This window comes from Megalops cyprinoides, chromosome 11 (genome assembly GCF_013368585.1).
Source record: "Megalops cyprinoides isolate fMegCyp1 chromosome 11, fMegCyp1.pri, whole genome shotgun sequence".
Lineage (NCBI taxonomy): Eukaryota > Metazoa > Chordata > Actinopteri > Elopiformes > Megalopidae > Megalops > Megalops cyprinoides.
The window spans coordinates 21,535,471-21,557,199 of record NC_050593.1 but is presented as its reverse complement, the minus strand read 5'-3'; the positions used below and the strand labels follow the sequence as shown (position 1 = coordinate 21,557,199).

The following is a 21,729-nucleotide window of genomic DNA, read 5'->3' as shown; positions in this document are numbered from 1 at the left end:
CAGAGGTGCACAAACGCCATTGCACTAACCAGAGGTAGAGGCCATAATACATGTATTGTGAAAGAAGCTGTGCCCCTGTTTGAGCAATGCATGATTTAGCTCAGTTTAGGTAATCACAAAAAGAGTAAACGTTAACCAGATTCATTAACCAGATTCACTCATATAGTATGTTACACTTACTTTATCTTTCCTTTGAATTTCAGTGTCAGGATACTTTGTTGGTGAAAATGTGGTCACTTCAATGTAATGACTGAGAACAAGAAAAAGTTGAAATCTGTGTGGTAAAAATGTACCGTACTTTGTGGCGGGAATTTTCAGATGGTAATCAAATGCAAACTCCAAAACCTTCAATCCTTCAGACTTGTGGTTTTAAGTCTTGTCTCTTTTAAGGCATTTGCCATAGAATGTACTGATGGTTTTCCATAAAAACGTTACAGAGTTCATAATTTTATAATAGCTGTACCCTTTGAAGAATATGGCTGCCTTTGCCTCAACCCACTTTAAGGGAGTCATTGATTTTACAGATACACCAGATGCATGCCTCAAGGTTTTATTTTATTGTTCTTGCAGTGCAACACAGCTGCTTCTTTCTCCAGGATACTGAAAGGAATATAATAGACTAAGTATCCATTTTTTTGCAAGAATGCCAATAAAATACTGATTAAATTAATGAAGGTCGTGCCGTTAGCCAGTGTTCTGTTTTAGATTTAAAAGTGCAGACTCTGTCTTGGCTGATGTTAAATCAAATGCCAGATTGTTCCCTGCTGTATAAAAATGTTTTTGTTACCTTGATTCAGTTATGGTGATAAGTGATAAAACTTTTAATTTGCTGCTGAATATCTTTGACGACGCAAACTGAATATGAGCTCAGAAGAAATCGGTTTGTTTAGCTACTGTTGTTTTATTAATGTCTGTTGATGGCAAAACTAAATTTAATTCTTTGTTGAATACCGAGAGAACAATGGCATTGGAGATGTTGTTGGTTTCTCAAAAAAGCTGTGTTGTGTTGCAAGTTTGTACTAAATACAGATCCTGGTGATTAACAATCCCATAGTTATTTAAATCAATGCACAAAGACCATAGAAGAAATGCTGCAACTTGAAGTACAGAAACAGGGCAGAGTCAACTGAAGAACTGAAGTTTGACAGAACAAGAGCATAAAATTGTATGTGTGATCTTGGTGTTAAATGTTCTCCCAGGTAAAATCTTCACAAGCACATTTTAAGAAGATTTCAGTTTTCACCTTAGTATTGATGCACCTTGTGATTTGCTATCAGAAAACAACACTCCCACAAAGCAAGAGAGGATTAGAATCCTGGCTTGCTTTTGCTGCTTGCAACTGCTATTCTATAGAGGTGGTGTGTTTTTGTGACTGGGTCTTCTAAACGGTTTACCACTGTACTTTACAAATTAAAATTTTATACCCGAAAGTGGCATTTTCTAAATACTGATATTGTTTATTCACCTTGGTGAGAGCAAAACCACAAATGGTGGTTTTGCTCTCAACTTTAACCAGTGCAACATATAAACAGGAAGTGGATGAAAGAGAGATAAAAATGAAAAGTATCCAAACAGAAAGTGAGTTAGGGTTTCCCTTGAGTACTTTTTCATATTATGATGAGGTATTGTAAGCGGTAGTGTGTCAAAAGCTACATGTAAAAATTATGTTTGAAAGGCTTTACCAGGATGATGGTAATTTTTGAAATCATTAATTATATACAGAAAAAAATCAGCCTGCATTAATATTTGATCCTTCTTAAAGGGTTTGTTTTAGGATGTTTTAATAATGCATACATTAACCTGTTTCTTCTTCATTGAAACATACCCAAAACCTCAGGCTACAACAGAATTACATTTAGAGGGCACCAATAGTTAGTCTGTGACACATTCTTTAAACACATACCTCTTGTGAGGAATGCCACTTTAATGATTTTTTTTTCTAGAAACTTTCTGCCCGATTGCCTCAATGGACACGATGTGATGTGGTTGTGCCACCAGGGGGCAGCAGAGGCCCTGATCAGGCAGTGGATAGCTATATTGTCTCCATACTAACTAGCGATTTGTATAATCTAAAATAACTTAAAACAGTCTGCATTTCTTGTTTTTTAGATCAAATACATTGCACTAATTCCAACATGATAGATTAAAATTATTTTAATTGAAATAAAGTGCAACAAAAGTTGTAGTATTTTTCTAATTAGAAAAACGTTTAAGGTTAAGCTACTGTGTCTTGCCAGTTTCTATATATGGCTTTACTGGTTAGAAAACACTAGCTAGTTAATGTTATCTTTCATACTGTATTTTAAATGCATATGCTGTGGAGCGATATAGCTATTACTTATTCAGCAATCTAGCTACTATACTGTGTGAAGCTGTAAGATGTAAACAGTAGGTCGCTATTTTTGATTAATATAGTAATTTTGTAAAATACTCTAAAATTTACAGTAACAGCTGTGTTAGCTAGCCAACTTTATTATTAATCTATCGTGGCTAGTAGGGCTGGGCGATATGGACCAAAAATCATATCTCGGTATTTTTAGGCTGAATGGCAATACACAATATATATCTCGGTATTTTCTACGAAGTGGGCTAAATGTTCAGTTGAAAGTCGAAGCCACATGTGAGATGTCACAAGCAGGGTTTCCACTAGGATTTTTTCTTGCTGGTCCAGTGTCCGGAAAGAATTTAGTTTACCAGACAAATCTGAAACTTACTGGTCATGTTTCAGTAACATTCTGTGTTACAAACGCAAATGTAATGTACACCTAGGTTGACGAAAGAATGACAACGACCTCAAATCAATTTGACTGTTTAATGAACAGTAACGATTAAGTAAAATGAACAGTAATGATTGATCAAAACCTCAACATTAGCCGCTAAAATGTAGGCTATTATGAAACATCTGTAACCTGTAACATCTGTAGCCTGTAGCTAGGCCTACATGGCATCAAATGTAGCCTATAGGCAACCAGCTAACATTTTATTTTCTCCTTTTTTTCCATTGCGTCAAGTCCTCTGCTGCCGACTTGAACTCAAACATGTCCAATATGTCTTTGCAGCTTGCAATGCACATAAGCCGCGTCACTCTCTCCTCCTCCAGACGACTTTGCAGCACCGTCTTAATTTGATTCTGCCCTCTCTGCTGGCATGTTTGACACGGGCAGCACACAGGCAATTTTAGCCAGTGTAGCCTAGTTGGGGTACAGTGTGCTGAACTCATAAATAAGAACATTTCGCTGTCAAAACATGAATGTCCTGTTTAGGGATAGCTTTCCTTATAGCTACATTTTGTATGAGCATTATTACCAGACATTTTGACCGCAAAGTTTTTAATTTATCGTTTTTTAGAAATTTTATCAGGCAAAAGCTGGTAACTACCGGCTAATGGAAACCCTGGTCACAAGCACTTTAATTAAAACAGACTATGATCAAAATAAAATGCAAAGACAGGGTATCCTTCCCTGTTTGAAAATATACAGCTGCATCCATGTTGCAGGAGAACTTGTGAGCGAGTGGGGCTGGGTTTGCGCGCAGACGCAGAGGGAGAGTGGGGGCGGGGTTGCGCGGAGAGTGTGAGAGAGGAGAGATGCAAACACTGGCGTGGCTTTACGGGAGAAACGGGTTATGTAACGCAACATGGAACTATATGAATATAAACACTATTTTCTCATCCTATTTCTCGTTTGAAAATATATCGATATACCTTAAAAAGTCGATATACCGCCCAGCCCTAGTGGCTAGTTTGCACTAAGGTCCAGACTCAATCTCACCACAAAATTGATGTGTTTCTTGGACAATAAAGGTTTCTTGGTGTTTCTTGATAATTACATACATACAAAATCATTACTTAAAAATTTTAAAAGAATGGACAAAACACGTAATTAGATTGAAGCTCAATAATCAATAATCTTTAAATTAACGGCATACTTTCATTTAAAATAGCATAAATAAAAAAGCATAAATATATTTCATGTACATTTGTACTCACATCAAAACAAGAGAAGATGAAATGAATAACTTGCTTAGATACACTACCATTTCTGCAGCTGCACTGTCAGTGCTAAAAAGTCAACTATTTGAAATTATCAGAGAAATAATGAAAAAAAGAACACTACACTGTGTAACTGTGAAACGTCACACTGTCATGGTGCCACAGATGTTTCATAGTAAAACTGACCTTCTATTTGGCAGAACAGAAGCTTTAAAGTGTTTGAAATGGTTAGAGAAAAGAGTGAATGTAGTGCTAATGAACGTAACACCCTGATGATGGTCAGGTGAGTTTATTTGCTGAACATTACACCCTGCTGGTTAGTTCTTGATCTTGTCTTATCCTTTTTGTCACTATTCAGGCTGAAAGTAAAAGATTAATATGGATCAGCAGATATGGTATGAGTCTGACATCTACAATGTAAATTTTAAATATTTCATATTACTCATAATCATCTCATAATTACCTTAATAGAGTGATAAATATTAGGGCATTCGTAACAAAAAAGCAATTCATATTTGAAACTAGACACTTGAAACTGAAAAGACAGTATGTAATTTAAACCATTTTTGACATATTCTGTTTGAAAGTCTACTGAATCTCTCCTGAAGAGTTGAGTTTGAAAGAGTCAGTAGGCCCTCAAGGAACATGTCGTGTATGTGGTACATGTGCAAGTCAACATAATGAGGCACATTGTGCTGATGATACGCTCCTGACAGGTTCCTCATGTGGCACAACCTGCCACAGTGCTGCCCCCTGCAGTCTGTCATGGGTCACAGTGTGTGTATTGCAACAGCATGAGTGTTGCAACACTGATGTTGCAACAGCCACACCCCAATCGATTGGTTAAATGCATTATAGTATTGTGGCACAGCAGACCAGGATCAGCTAGAGAGAAATGTATTTCAAATACTGTGCCTTCATTAGACTGCACTGCACTTGTTATGGCACTTGTTATCTCTTATTTAGGTGTGTCAGCACCTGTATGGGTTATTGTCAGCAAACAGTGCAGTGAACCCCATCCAGCCTGGCAGTGTGAGTATAGTAGTGATAGGCCTGTTCTATTATTTCACTGGTATACTGCCACTCATTACAGTGCCTGCATTGCTAATTTGTCTGTGGTAAACTGATACATTTATTTTATTTGGAAAAGGTAGTTTTACCAACATTTCAGCAGCATTCTGTTTTGTTTGTATTGCAGGTATAGGCAATGGTTTGGCTGATTTGGCTGTTCTCATGTTTGGATCAAAAAGTTGTAAATCCTGGATAAGAACTTAAATGTAACTGACTTTTGTTCTTCAGGTTGTCAGTTAAGACAGTTATTCTCAGCACAGGCTGAGTCTAACAGCCCAGACCTGGGTTAGAGTCTGAGCTGTGTTATTTGCTGAAAATGACAGGGAGTCGCCAGTGCCTGAACACAGTCGGCGTTGTTCCCTTGAGGTCAGGTGGGATTTCGGCCAGGATCCCCTCATACCACTAAGGCTAAGGCACTTTCTAACAGTTTGTAAGGTATGTGCAAGTCACTCAGTAGATGTCAGTGGAGATGTGCCTATTCTTGATCTTTGCCCCCACCCCATATTGCACAGCAGGTGGTGTAGTGTGAAAACCAACCATTGGCTGCTTTAGCACTCCTGCCTGAGTTTAGAGGGTGTTTCAGAGAGGTGATCTTAATGCAGCATAATCGGCGATTCCAAAAAGTGAAAAAAGGGTGGAAAAGACTCACACTATGCTATTTGCTAGCAGTTAGTGATCACATCAGTTTCAGTTTTTTTTTCCCTTTAAAATTACTTTAAATGTACTTTTATTTATTATTTTAAGTATAAATGTGGATATCAAGAGGAATGCAGAGTGACCAGAATCAGAGATAAAAGCTGTGTGATCTGAAAACACTCTTGACTCTGAGTACATAGGTCGCTGAACAGGACTCAGCTGTCATGACACACAGCTGTTTTACCTGATCTGTTATCAGCACATTTTCAGTTAATTTACTGTCAGATTATAGTGTTTAAGACATTTACTTCAGGTTTTTCCTCCCTCGCATATCGACAGCCATCCCTGAAGGTCAGTTTATATCAGCAGTTTAATCTGTGTTTCCTTGCAAAACCATCAGCTGTGATTTGGCCTTAACTTCCATGGCCCTCCCTCCAGCTCTAAACGTATGCTAAACCATCTCCCTTAAGATTACTAATATATAGTAGTGCTGCAATTTGCAGTAGTCACATGTTGTGTTTATTTCTGCTTCTTTGCAGTAAATAGTTCTTTAAATCAGAATTGCAATCTTTATGAACAACCTTTCATATTTCATATTTCACCTTTCATATGGGAAAACATCACTGTCTTCTTTCTTTCTCTTAGTTTTGTAATGTCTTCTTTAGTCTCTTTTTCTGCTTTTAACTTTTATGTTTTGCATTGAGGTAAGGTAGTCCAGATGCAGTGTAAATTGCTCTGAATTATTACCATTATATTACTGCACAGGACCCACACACCAAAGAACACACAGTTGCACAGACATGTGCATACAGGCATGCACAAACAAACGATTCACCATGTGGTGCAAACATTAATACAACACAGGGAAAGTATTAATTTCACATAGGACTCTTTGTGCTTTTTATTGGGTTTAGGTGCTAGGATAATACTGTGAAGTTAACCTTTTATTTTTCATTTGGCATCCTATCATGGTCATGTCCCAGCATGTTGTGTTTGTTACTGAAACCACCACGCATGGCTTTAAATCATGGGGCAGCCCTTAAACATTGCTGAAAGTCCTACTCTTTAAAAGAAGAAATGCTGTACCTGATGAAATACTAATAATTTGGGCAACAGGTAGTCTACAGTGGGATAGCCTAAAAGATGATGGAAAATGATTTCTTTAAAGTTTTTTGGATGTGGAGTTTACTTTCAGAGGTTTTGTTACCATATTTGTTTCCTTAATTTGATAACTGATCCCAGACGCTTTTAATAAGATAGATCACAATTGAGGGGAAAGCCACAAAACCTTTGCGTTATTAACTAAGGTGCTATATTTTGGAACCATCAAACTGCATATCGCAGTTAGCACAGCTTTGAATGGGTAGCTGCCTGTGTGCAGCGGGTCTCTCTCGCGTGCTTTAAGCCACGATGCACATCCACAGGCGCTTGCCAGACATGCAGCGATAGGGAATGTCCCACAAGATGCAGTGGCTGTCATAACCATGAGGACTTAAAGCCAAACCCGTGGGTGTCAATAAGCCTGACACATCGGAGGTGAAGGGTGGCTCTGGATCCATCTGCTGGGGGTTTACTGATCAATCTGGCTTCAGCCAACTCTCTGTTTGTGCTCCTCGACATATTTATAAGCCTTAGCAGACAAGCTGGCCAATCTATTTTTATCCCACACTGCCAGGCCACGGGGGGATTGGCAGGGTCCAGATCTCCTCTGCAGAATATAAACTCTGCATAGAGGAAGAAGCCATTTCACTCTTTTTTACCATTTGTGAATATGACAGGAATTATGATGAGAGCTTTAAAAGCTGTTTTTGTCGTGTTCTGTGTACTGCGGCATTTCTTTGATCCCTCTGCATAATTGCGAGTGATGCACAGACAGTTGGACTATTGCCAAGGGAGAAACAACAGATATGAATTTTCATCATCATGTTTGTTTGTTTGCTTTATTTTGTAAGGTAATCACAACAAAATGCCATCTTTTGTAAACATTACACTTATTGTATGAAAACAGATTACTGGGCTCCAACAGCTGGCTTGTTGTTGAGGAAGATGTGATGTTATAACTTAGCATGTGATGTTTTACACTCTAACCTTTTTGTTGTGGGTAGCTCCACTGGACTTATCTCCAAAGAGAGATCGGAGATAAGAGACAACTTATGCACCAGCACGTTTCGACATTTTGTTTATTTGCTCAGTGTATAGCCTTAATAAAACTTGCTGTGCTTAATTTTATGCTATGCACATGCTGTAATTTAATTATAATGAAGCTTTTTATAGGATCTGATTGGGCACAATATGCTCAAGCTTACAACAGCCTTTTGTCCTACACACCCCCTACCCTCAGATGTATACCACAGTGTTCCAACCACAGTTCTATATATGAACTATAACTTGTGTTGCAAGCTGTTGATCGATGACCAACTTTCGCAGTGAAGATATAAAGAGGCTAAGAGGACATTTCGAAAATGTCCTCCTGGAATTAAGCATAAAATGCCAGAAAAAACATCTGAGAATGTAACAAATTAAAAAAATCAAAACAGTAAACTCATTATTGCATGTAGCCTGCTTGATCATTTTAATTCATAATATACAGATGTTGGCAAGCATAAAAGCTCAACAAAAATGTTACAGAAATGAAAAAGAGACTCCTCATAAACCATTTATTGGGGGCTGCCAATACACACATCTGATGATACTGCTGCTGATGTATGAGCTAGTTTCCCAAATATGGCAGGGGTTATTGATAGAGATCATAATTAAGCTGGTCCTTAGAGACAAAGGAAATTGCACATTCATCATCTCTAATTGGCCCAGAGGCTGACAGAGGGCCTATGAATGACTGCTCTCACATATATTCATGATCAGGATTTATTAATGTTGAACACCCCAATGCACTGGATTCTAAGCCACAGTGACTTCTTAGGGAGAATGTTCATTGCATTCATTTTTCAAACATTCTCAATTTTGAAATTGTGTGAGTGTTCCCTATTACTTGAAGAATGTGGACAACCTGAAGATAACTTACATGTCCGCACATTATGCAGTGCATGAGTAAGAGAGTGAGTCTGCAGCAGTGCGGGTGAGACCCTCTAACTGTTACACCTCTAACCTCATACAAATCCTGACCAGAAGGTATTTTATAATAATGATTCTGGTCTTCATTTAATAAGCTCATTTTATGTAGAAGGGACAGCTTTATTTGAAATATTTTGTTTTAATACAGCTGTTAGATTCAGTGCCTGTAGTTATTAGAAATTATCTCTGAAAATGAAATCTGCACCCAAGTCACTCAAATTAACATTTTTCCTTGTAAATATACACATAAAAAGAGATTGTATTTCCATTCTTACCTTCAGGCTATTTGCTTGATTCTACCAGAGAAGAAGAATGGAGAAGACCTTTACTTGAACCTTTACAAGGTCTTGCATATCATCCTAAACTTTTATATTAACATGGATCACACAACATGCACAGGAGTAAAATATAATTAGTACCCTACAGATGAGTATTTATTCTGAAGTGTTCAATTATTCAGGACCTTTGTGTGTTTATTTGGGAAATTCCCCACACATACAGTATGTGAGTTTTGCCCAATTGGCTTATAGCTCAGAACAAGCTGATAAGTACCCAAGAGTCTTAAGTCCCTTGAAGAGAGCCTGTGTGGACTTTACGCTAACATATGTGTAGATTCCAGCTCAGATTTTCAAAACATTCTGGAAGTCATCAGGTTCTTCAGCTGAAACTTCAACTTAACCATAAAAGAAATGGTTTCCAAGCATGCTTTCAGTGAATAGTAGAAATGGATTTGTTGGAACCAAGATCACTACTATAACAGAGTGTCACAACAGACTTTTTGGAAGAATGACAGCTTTGTTTCACTAGTCTAAAGTTGGCCCTTCTATCTGTAGCTAGAACAGCACAAGTGACACCACTGATCAATTGTCTTGCATGTCTTATGCGTTTCATGGATAAATATGGTGTGAGTTCTTCAGTAGATCCTCAGAATTTTTATATTAAGCACACAAAAATCTAGTACTGTCTCTGCTCTTAACCTAACCTTTTTGTATGTACTTTGTAAGTCATTCTGGACAAGAGTATCTGCTAAATGACTAAATGTATAATGTATTTTTACTGTACAGATGAAATAATCGAATGAGTTCAAAGATCTTTACTCATTTAATCAACAAATGATTTCATAATGTGAATGTTAATTGATAGATAGGTGGTTAGGATTAAAGTCAGCACTGCTTTTAGTAGTGAAGTAAAAGAATGAACCAATACATGAAAACAACGTATGTCTTTGATGAAGGGCTTTATTCTCTCAGATTTTCTCAACACATTTTTCATTCATTTTAAAAGTCCCAGAACTGAGTTCTGTTGTTGTCTTGTGAAAATGTATTCAAATAAAATGACAAATGCAGTAATGTATTTAGTATTTGGAATAGGAATGAGAAAAAATCTGGAAATATGTAATTGAAAATCAAACAAAATTTTGTATTGTACAATAATTTGCAAGTGATCAATCAGTATCACCTGGTCCTGTAAGTTACTTATAGGTTTTACATGTGATTATCCATAACACTCACAGAGATTCACTCCATGCCCCTAATTTCCCACTTCTGGAGGATGAAAAAATGAAGGACTTAAGGTAACTATGTGACTCTGCTGTATTGAATGATGACATAAATCTGATTGATTGTCTTTTTCTTTCCCTCTAGTGGTCCTATTGGATACCACCGCTGTGCTGGGCGAGTTGGGCTGGAAGACATATCCCATGAATGGGGTAAGTCCATGTAACCCATAGCATGGGTCACTTCAGTTTAATAAGTCTTTATTGTCCCAGAAGGACAATCTGTATCCCGTGTTTTGCAGTTCATTCCCATTTGTAGCCCCTTGATCTTACTATGTTTGTTGAATGATGTAAAATATTGTTGGACCTACACAGGAGACGGGTGGGACATTTGAAAACGTGTTCTGTGATAACTGCTGTATATTGCTATTCGTGTGGTGTTTTATTAACAGTATTGTCAGTGAATGACTGAGAAATCTATCCAGCAAAGATGTGTCTGACCATGAAAATGTTTAGATTTTTTCTTCTTTTCCTTTCTTTTCTTTTAGTGTATTGTTCCAGGACCCATAACTGGGACTTTACTTCACTACTAGTTAGTAATTAGAGAAAATGATTTTGACTTTTAGTTTGACATCAAAAAGAACAATTTTATTTACTTTTTATTCATTCTATCACAAAAAAACGGACATCAGCAAATCAAACATGGTGTTAAAATTGTGTATATATCATATTGTCAATAATGTTAGCAGATTTGCAAACACTACCTTATAAATCTGTGTTATATACAAACTAAATAATGGAAAAATATCAAAGCATTATATACAACCAGGAAAATATAAAACAATATTCCTGAACGTGTAAACTTTTCACTTCAGTTGGAAGTGATTCATTGACACTGTGATAGCATTTTACAGTTATTTAATAGTTTTCCTATAATTATTTGTTTCATATGTATGTTATTTTCTTACGAATCCTCTACATGCCTGCTAGCACATTAGATGGAGACCTTTCTGTATTTGACTACCTGAAACCTGTTTTGCTGCATGGCTCCATGTTTATGTTGCAGTATTCAAATGCAATTTTTCTTTGCTACAGGCTGAATATAGAGCACATCTTTTACCTTGACCTATGTGGTATCAGTTTTATCAATAATAAGTTTACGTGATTATGTCAAATTTATAATAAAATTGATCCAAAATGATTTTTTTTTACAGTTTTATTCATGGTGGCTCAAGGTGTGTGGAAAGCACTATGAGAGATGATTAATCACAGAAGCTCCAGACAACTCCTGCAATTCAATTTCTTACTTTTGATGCTGGCCTTTACTAGAGAATAGAGCCACTGAAAAAGTTATAATTGCCTCCTTCAATGTCCTTCAATAGACTCTTTATACAAGCCATTAAGTTAATTTCACTGTGGAATATCACACACTGACCCCATTGAGCCAAAAATGGCTTTCAATAAAGTGCACTTGTACTGCTGCCTACCAACACAAGATTTAGAGAACATGAATTAGCCTCGAGAGAGTTAGGATGGAAGAAACGGTGTCATTCTGAAAGCATTAACCCAAAATGGCTTTATCAAAATAGGTTCTTCTGGATTCTCCAATTGTTCAACAGCAATAGCATTCATTAGCTAAGCAGATGCACTCCTGCCACAAATCAGATCTAACATTTGATCAAATTTAAATGGTCAAGTACATTTACATAATACCACAAATGTGATTGTAATAAACTAAGTAATATCTTCCTCCTTGTTCAATCTCCCCCGTCAATGCAGTCAATTGTTATGTTAATCAAATGCTTATTACCTGTGTAAGATTGCGCTTGGCCAAATGAAACAAATATCCTCTTGCTGGAGAGTGTTTATTCTTTAATAAGTTTTCCCTTAAATGGGTGAGCGTGTTTGTTTATGCTGCCAGCAATGTGGCCCTCAGGTCACAACTTTGCCAGAGTGCTTTGTTGACATCTCATGGGTGTTATCTTCAGAATTCCTCAGAGATGAATCTGAAGAATCATAACAAAATTAGGAGGGCAAGGCATCTAATTAAATAGCAGCCAAATATGTCACACGAGTGACATCGCTCACGTTTTCTTCAGAGGCAATGTCCTTGTCTGGTCTATCTCTAGAATGATCTAGCTACACCACCTTCTTGCCCCCCCTGAATTCCCTTTGGATTCCCTAGACTGGTGTCACCCAGTGTTGTAGGAACACTAAGGTTCTCCTGGGGTTCCAAGGCCATGGCTGTGAAGCCCTAAAGCAGGATTGATTTGTTTTACAATCAGTGAAGTACAGCTGCCTTAACAGCTTTGCACAAATGCTCTCTTTTCCCAGAATAGTAAGCAAATGTTGTAATTTTGCTCAGTTCTTCAGTGTTCAGATATACAGTGGCTGTTGCATTGAATATGTTCAACAGGTATAGGATTTAGTTCTTTTTTTATACAATTACAGTAGGTACATTTACATATGAGTTACAGTGACCAAAGGGGGTGCTGCTTTTGATTGGTTCTGTTGAGTTGTGCATTGCTAAACAGCTCCCTCTCTAATTGGGTCTCTCCTGAAGCTCGTTATGTAATTGGCTCCGTAGGGTTCAAACTTCAGAAGTGAGTTCCATATATGGTCATGGAGAACCCCGTGTTATTCGGAAGTGAGGTCCGTATATGGTCATGGGGAACACCGTGTTCCGCACACTGTTATCATCAAGAGGCGCCTTTTGGATGTAGCGGCATCCTTTTGTATTCAAATACACATCACTTGTCCCCAGCGTTTGTATTCTAATACACATCGCTTGTCTCCGGATCAAATGCAGTGCCGCTCCACAGAACTGTCCCCTAACAGTTCTTTGTTTCCTATATTCATGGGAAAATGCTCCCTATAGTATTATAATAATAAAAGTAAAATAAGTGTGAGGTCACACACACCAATGGCGTTGCCACTGCAACATTCAATGAAGAAGCTGTGTAAGTGTTTTTTCTAAAAAAAAAAAAAAAATCATATACTAATTGAAATTCTTAGCATATTAGAAAGTGAAATTCTAGTGTAACTGAAGCATATAATTACACAATTTATAAATAACATAATTATAACTGAGCCCAGGTGTGCTGTCATAGCGCTGCTTTGTGGGATTTCACTGTCTGTTATTTTTAGCTTGGGCTGACGATATAGTTAATACAGGGTGGTAAAATGGCATTTGATTTTGACACAGGCTGGAATACAGATATTACAAAGGATAAGGATGATCTGCCTTCCTCACCTTCTGGATGTGTTTTGGGAATAAGCAAAATTATGCATCTTAAATTGGTGGAATATTTTCATCCTTCATTCATGGGTTGCTCAGTGTAGCCAGGTCTTTAAATAGCAACAGAAACTAAGGACTATACAGTTCTGGAAAATGCAGTTAGCACTTTGCAGTACAGCAGAAAGATGGTATCCCTCGGAAGACCTGCCGATAACCTCTGTGAACCTACAGATCTATTCTTAATAACTATCCGCAAAGGGTCTTGCATAACTAGGTACATACAGTATCGACCCCGGTTGTCATGATAAAATAAAATCAGTCCGTGAAAGAGCCTCTCTCCCCATCCTTGCTCAACAGTATGTCCTGCAGGCTCGCACCGCTCTGTGATGTGCTGGAGAAATCTACTCGCACTGTGCCCAACCTCAGAGGACTTTTCTCCCAGTGTCAAAAGAGACTATTGCATCATGTAGGCCAGTCTGACAGCAGTCAAGAGGAAAGGGCTGGCTGCCGCCCTGACTCCATGATTAAGCTGTCAAGACTTTCTCCTCACTAGCCTGGAATGTCCATGAATAATGTCTAATGCCGGGAGGTGAAGAGGGGCAAAGGGAGGAGGAACAACGTGTAGAGGTAATCCAGACCGAATTAAGTGCGGGCAGGGAGCAGAGCTCAACCACGCTGTGGCTCCACTAGATTTAACGCAAGCAACTTCCTGCCCATCTTACCTGTGAACTTGGATATGCTGTGTCATAGTGACAGTTCAGGAGGTTGATTCATTTTAGGCCCTTGTGCAGTAAATGTCCCAAAATAATTAAATAACACTAACTACAGAGTCTGATATTTACCAGCTGAAGCAATCATTGGTTTTCCGTATGCTGCTTGATTTTGCATCATCTCAAGGAAACCATAGGGTACTGTCCGTATTTCCTCTCTCTGTTTAAAGGAGTCTCGCATTAGCTGGAATGCTGTATATAAACCCCAATTTAGCTGTCAGCCTGGATGTTCCCTGACATTGGAGTGCTCCTAGCTTGTGTAAATAAACATGTTCGGCACGTATGAGATAAACCCAAAAGGTGGTTAATTTGTCGCTAAGGGGCTGTTTCACATGATTATGAAGGCTACCTGGGAATGTTTTTTAATTAAAGTGAAAATTAGAAAAAGCTCAGTGTGAGGAAGCTTCTATCAATTAATTTATTGTGTCACTGCTCTCCCACCATAATGCATTTTATAATGAAAGCTTGCATCTTAGAATCCATAACACTGGTCGTGAGATGCATTTGCATGCAAAGAGACATGATCAATGGGCAACACCTTATTAGTGGGTTTCTTTTCACTAAGTTGGCACCCATTTTATTATCAGCTTCTAAATTGCATTTAGATGTGCAGAGTGAAGATCTGAGTAATTTTGAATAATATGACATCCAAGAGTAGTGTTGAGTGCAAACCTCAATGACAGTAAACAGAATCATTAAAATATGTATGGCTGTTACATGAAATACGAGCTCTTGTAGGTGCATATGACTCTTTCAAGATGTGTTAAGGACCATAAGGCCTTAAAATGATTTCTATTAACTGGCATCATCCTTTGCCATTTAACAAATTTAAATGAAATTGTGCTCTTGCAGATGTGCTCTTTTTGTGTAACCTTGTGTAACCCTGTAACCTTTCCAATACTGGTCATGTCATTATGTCTAGAAAACTCTAGAAGAAATTAGTATGTTATATGCTGTGCCAGTGTGACAATGTCTCCTCTTCAATAAGCATTGACCAAAGCGCACACAAAGTCAAACTTGTTGTAAAGATCCTTCTCAGCCAAAGCACATTTCTCCTTTTCCCCTCAAAAAATCCTTGCAAAAACTGTCTGCTTCAGCTCTGCAGAGGGAAACAGGGCTTGATTTGGCGTCTGCATGCAGCCCCAATAAGCTTTTCTCAGCAACAGCAGACACTCTGTTGAAATATGTATGAGTCATTTCCCAAGAGTGAGGAGAGACAGCACTATTTATTTATTTAATTACATAAAACGGCTTTAAGGGATTAAAAAGCATAGGGCTTTTTATTGCTCTCCAAAATGACAGTGGTTTTGTAACATGCACTGGCTAAACTCAAAAAAAGATGGTTGTTTTGATATACACTGCTAATGTGACCCTTATACATTGTCTTCAAGATGGGCAACAGGCCTTCAGTGTATAAATAAACATTAAGTTGCACAGAATTGCACACCAACATACCATATACTGTATTAAAGTAGATTGCTATTTTAATACACCTTTTGCATAAAATACCTGCCACTTAACACAAAACTGTCTGAAGGTTTTGTGAATTTAATGTAGATTTCACATTACTCATAAACTCATGTCAGATATTTTGCAGTTCCTGCTGTTTGATAAAATACTATTCTTATTCATAGTGCTCTTGGAATAAATATGACTTAGTATAATCTGTATAAACCCTTGTACAGACAAATCATTTTGTCATTCTAAGAGGCATTCAGAGGATTTCTCAGGATCCATATTTATTAAGATTTTTTTGGAACTTGTGGGCGGGGGATTTTTAAGGATTTGCTTGCGAGAGGTACACCATAGCACTGTGAGTGATACGCTGTGCTGTACCTGAGACTGGACTATCAGTCAGAGCACAGACAGGCATATTACATTATTTTTGCGTTGCCTCTCACACTCCTAAGCTTTAATCCTTCATTACAATATATAATCAGGATAATTAATTGCAATTACCTGGCGCTTATCACTGAGCACTGTGTTCCTTAATATCATTATGAGGAAATAACTGAAGATGCCTGCATTTTTTCATGAACATCTCAGCTATTAATTTAATCGTTGCCTTAAGGGAAAAAAAAAAGATCATAAAATATCGCCTGCAGGGGAGGTAAGAGGGGGGAAAAAAAAGGAAAAGTAATTTTGTGTGTGAGTTACTTCCAATGACCTCTGTCATTACAAGGCTTAAGCAGTGCCAGGGGAAGGCTTAATTGGCTCATTTCCTGTCAGGGGTACACTGGGGCCAAATCTTAATGCACTCCTACACTGTCAAAGTGAAAGCAATGGGAGAAGATGCAGCATTTTCATTGGATAACTCCCAGGGTGTTGAGAAACAGGGACAGTCAGGTAAGCAGGGTGCAAATCCAAAATATAAAAAAATGAAACATTTAAATGCCTAAAGGAGCTATGGATGTGTTGTGGCTCACCATGAAGCGAGTATGAAGAATACCCCCTCCCTCCACACACACACACACACACACACACACCTCTTCCCTGCTAGTGACACTTTCACCTCAGCAGTGTGGGGAGACGTGTCGTAATGAGCCGTGACTTTTTATGTCCAGGGCTTGGTGACAGTGTCTACGGCCCAGCTGACACTCCCAGAATGAGGCCCCCTGCTTTAAATGCATCGTCGGGAGTCCGGAGCAGGGATGCGCTCCACGTGTACATGGCAGAAAGTAATCAGGCTGTCGAGATGAGGCAGCTGTCTTGGGGGGAAATGCTCCCCAGCCTGTCGGGAGGATGGTTCCGTAATGAGGGCCTGGAACTAGGGACACAGAGGGCACACAGTGGAAGAGTTACCCAAGGTCGTGCTGCTTCCATGGACGAACACACCTGTGGTAAATCACTGCTTGTCACGTTTTGTAAAGTTGTCAAGGACTTAATTTTTGCACAATAATACAAAGTAATAATAAAAGAAATCCACAATGAGTCAGCTGTCAAATCTAGTCTTAACTCGTGTGATGCAAGGTTAGTGTGCCCTTAATCAACACTGCTAAAACAGTTGATTCAGAGATCTGAGCCACGCTGAGTCCTTTTTCCCTCAATGTTGATTAATCGTTCTCCCCTACCCCTGCACTCAGTATTCTTTTTGAAATGTTGACCTTTAGTAGGCTTGTCTGTGTGCCTGTGACTTCAAAAGGAGTTGATCAGCGATATGTGAATGATTAATATGTTCCATCTAAAATGTCCAGTGATATTTCATGTCTTTTGTTTGAACAAACAACCCCCCTCCCTGATCCCTGAAGCAATGCCAGGCAACCCTAGACTGTTGAAAGGTGGAAAGTTTTGACTTTGGATGCGAACCGACAACGTTAATGAAGTGCAGAACACAGGTGCTTGATTGAGACGTCTGAGGAGAAGGCTGGGCAGAGTTACCAGAGACTGGCTCTCCACTTCCTCTCAGCCAGGGGACCTGTTCCTGGAGCACCTGCCACATACGGTTATCATCATACTCTGAAATCGGCAATTATCACACATTCACACAGATATGGATATTAGCATATGGTGACATGAAGATGGTTATTTTCAAGGGTTGTGCTGCCAGCTAACCCAACTTCTCATGGGGTGATGAAAGGTCTCCTACTGGCAGAATACACAGTGGGACACAAGCACATGTGGTGAAAACGGTTATGATCATCACAAGCGACCAGGTTTAATCTGAATTTATCACATTGAAAAGGCTGTTTTAGGTGTGAAACACGTTTCTCCTCAATTCTCACATGCATTTAATGATGCAGAGGCACACTGAGATCGATAAGCTCTCCACCAAAGGCCTCCCTAAACAAATGTGTCCCGTAAACCTAGCTGACAGACTGAAAATATAAAATGCGTTTGCCTCTGTGCAGCTACAGAAAATGACTACATCTTCATTTTTCTCCTCTCCCAGTGATGTAGGTATAGATTTTCCTTTGTGCTGGAGATAGATGGGGGATCATGAGGTTGAAGATATTCTTTACAGCTGAATCATTTGTTCTGTATTTGTAAAAGTAAAGGGAAAAAGGAATAGATGGGATCTTGCATGTTGACTAGAAACAGGTGGGTCACGAAAGATCATGGCTTAAAGAAAAAAGTCAAAGAGACTTGTATCTTCTGCAGTAGCATGTCAGTCCTGTCTTCCCTCAAGCCCTTGTGCCACTGGTATAATTGACCCCTGCTCCTGTCCCTGGGAAGGCCATTTGGTTCCTTCGACATTCATTTCCAGTAATCTCACATTAACCAGCACAGACGGGAGCTAAATTGATTTCATTCAGGGATGTCGGGAGATGTTCGGAAAGGGTGGATCCCCTGGGATGGGATGGAAGCGTGGGTGGCAGACGGTCCCAAACTGAGACAAGCTCAAACGTCGCTCAGAGGAAATAGGGGAATAAAAACACTGTGGCAGTGGCGTCAGAACCGTCTGTCTGGTATAAGGACACTTGTCTCCCTGTCCCTGCCATATACTGCAGAAATGTCAATCAGAGCTGGCTGTGATTGTTTGGCTTGGCGATGTGGTAGAGGGGATCAGCAAAAACGCTGTATAGAGAAAGAAAAATGAAATTGTTGAGATGTGCTGTGATTTAATGTTGTTACTGCGTTTCCCAAATGTTGTGGGTTTACTGTGTGATTAAGCTTGTAGCTTTGTTCAGTTAATTTGATTTACCTTTTTTTTTGGAGCCCACCTGTTAATGGCCTATTAAATCAACGTGGGATAAGCACACTGTTATGTCAGTTAGGAGTGAGTGATTGATTTTCCACTGTATTCCGCAGATCAATTTGATGTATGCTCAATCACATACTAATATAGAAACACGTAAAACAAAATAAACCAGTCATGTTAAATTATGTTATGAGATGTATCATTGCAAGGTATGTGGTATTATTCATTATTTTATGACCAGATCCTGTATAGGAACAGATTGTTGTCTACTGTTGAAGGAAAACAAAGGGACAGTGTTTAACACTGTATTTGTCCATGTACATAGCACATTTAAAATATTGCATTGTGCATGCTGTGTAGATTCACTAACTGTGTTTCTCTATGAATTCGTAAATGTGCACTAGGCAGCCATTGACTTGTTCAGTAGCTAGCTAGCTATGTATCTTTTACTGTTAATGTATGTTGCATTTGCAAATTACATTTTTGTAACTTTGCTTCACTAGCAATCAGTCTGATCTCATGGCTAATTGGTAGGATTAGCTAGCGACCTCTCCTAGCTGTGTTAGGAAACATGAAGTTTGAAGGATGAAGCATAGGTAGCCAGTTAATTAGAAAACTAAGACCATCATTTTTCATCCATAATACAAAGAATTAAACCTATTACGAAAGAACATCTCAACCTTGGGTTTATGGTACCATGCAGTGATTACGGTCATGTTTGACATTATTTGGTGCATTGCTCCGCAGTGAGAAATAAACAAATGCTGATACAGCCAGTGAAAGTCCCATTGTGCTGTTCAACAAAACAGTATTAGAGAGCGAGGACTGCATATTCCTAAGGTTCCTAAGAAAAGTTTACAGAGTCTGGCAAGAGCCATGTGCTTATTAATTTTGCTTTAACATTTATGCCTGTCCGCTGTCTCTTAATACACTGTGTTCAGTTTGCAACTGTAAGTGGAGTATTTATGATTATACATATGGTGTTTTAAAATTAGTGGAGAGATCAAAGGGCAATTGTATCTGTTCCAGTGTGTTTCTTTAATCGGTTAGAAAATGCTTTTTCCTGCCTATATATAACATTTTTAGCATTTTTATAAGTAGTCAGTGCTCTGTTCTTCTCAATCTATGTCCCCTGCTGTGTTTTCCAGTCTTACTGATCAAGGATCAGTTAGAGCTTGCTGCAACTAACAGCAACATTCCAGACTGCCCTCCACTCTGGTGAAAATGTATATGCAAACCTGGAGGTGACATGGACAGAGAAAGGCTGCTTCAGTGAAACTAGAGGAGATCAACACTAAAAGAAAAGTGAAGTGCACGAGTATCACGTGTGCCCATTGTAGAAAGTGCTGTTATCCTAGTGGGTATGCTGCTATAAAGACTTATGATGTAGTGATAGTTAGATAATCCTCTTGAATGATAACATGGACCTACATAATCAAATAACTTTCGTCTGCCCTGTTGACATGATGGTCAGATGCTATATGGCACTATATTCTTTGGGCATGAAATAAGTAGTTTTAGTGATAGTTTCAATAACTACTGGAATTGCATATTTAGGAGACTTAAATTATGGGAAGCAAAAAAAAAAGATAATTCAAAATGAAACCTCCCAAAACCAATTTGTTATTAATGATCACTTGACACAAGCACCATTACATTAATGATTGTGATGGTGTCCTTCAGCAGGAATTATGTTTTGATATATGGTAAATGTGAAATAAGATAATTATGCATACCATTACACTATACCACAAGAAGCATTCCTAACCTAACCTAAAGTTCAGTCAAGAGAGATGGACTTTGATGGTTAAGAATACAAGTGAAGTGGAATGGAAGTGATGTCTTTTTTGTTCAGTAAGAGTTGTTATGACAGCAGTCTCAAAGTAATGTTGGGAATGTGAGATGCTTATGATTCTCTTCAAAATACTCTGCATTTACCCTTTTTCTATATTTTGTACTTAATTTAGCTTTTATTACCATGATCACTGTACCGTAGTTCCACAGTCATAGCATGGTACTTTTTGATTTCTTTTTCTTTGGGGGAATGAAAGAAACAGTTTCTGTTTATCAGGGACATGGCAGCGCATCAATGTTACGGACAATGCAGATGCTGGGAAATCAGGAGTAATGCAACAGGGGCCAAAGGCTGAGCTTCTTGCCTGGCAAAATTAGATATTCATTAGAACCTCCACAGGGCAAGGACTGAAACTGTTTATCAGGGAAGGCTTGCTGAAGTGTAATGTTGCACTCTGCAGTCTGGACAATATCACAACCGGGGACGGAGAGACTGAACAGTAATTTAGACACCAGGATCCAAACTCAAATAAAAGCACACACCTAGGCAATGAATTGTAAAATTCACTAAGTATGGGATTTAAGAAAGTCATTATTGTTACGATGATGGTGTTGTTATTATTAGTAGCAGTGGTAGTAATAATAACAATCATCATCCTAAACACCATAATAGAGATACTGCTTTCAAGATTCAAAAAACTTTGTCTGTCACATAATGATAGATAGTCTTCGGTAAGGGGCTCCCAAGCAACATAAAAACATACGCCAATGAAAAACTCACATAAAATTACATTAAAACACAAACACTTCCATAAATAAGTAAATAAGAGCATGTGTGCAAAGCTAGATTAAGGGAGAGTTACAGTCAAATGACAGTGTTTTGGTAACACTAATTCAATAGTAGTAGCCATCTCTTCCATTAGCTATTTCTGTACAAATGCCACAAACCAGTCAGCCAGCAAGAACCTGCCAATCACAAACTCCCTTGAGTGAGTACATTACTGAGTCTCATTGAGATCTGTG

At 38.5% G+C, this 21,729-nt stretch overlaps 1 protein-coding gene across 1 annotated transcript in view; it reads left to right on the top strand.

Annotated features, from left to right (window-relative positions):
- The window catches only part of epha6 (eph receptor A6), a 170,269-nt gene that overhangs the window by 2,165 nt on the left and 146,375 nt on the right, over nucleotides 1-21,729 (top strand). Inside the window, exon 2 of the mRNA XM_036539935.1 lies at nucleotides 10,414-10,478. Within this exon, the coding sequence (XP_036395828.1) occupies nucleotides 10,414-10,478 (65 nt within the window). The remainder of the gene's footprint in view (nucleotides 1-10,413; nucleotides 10,479-21,729) is intronic.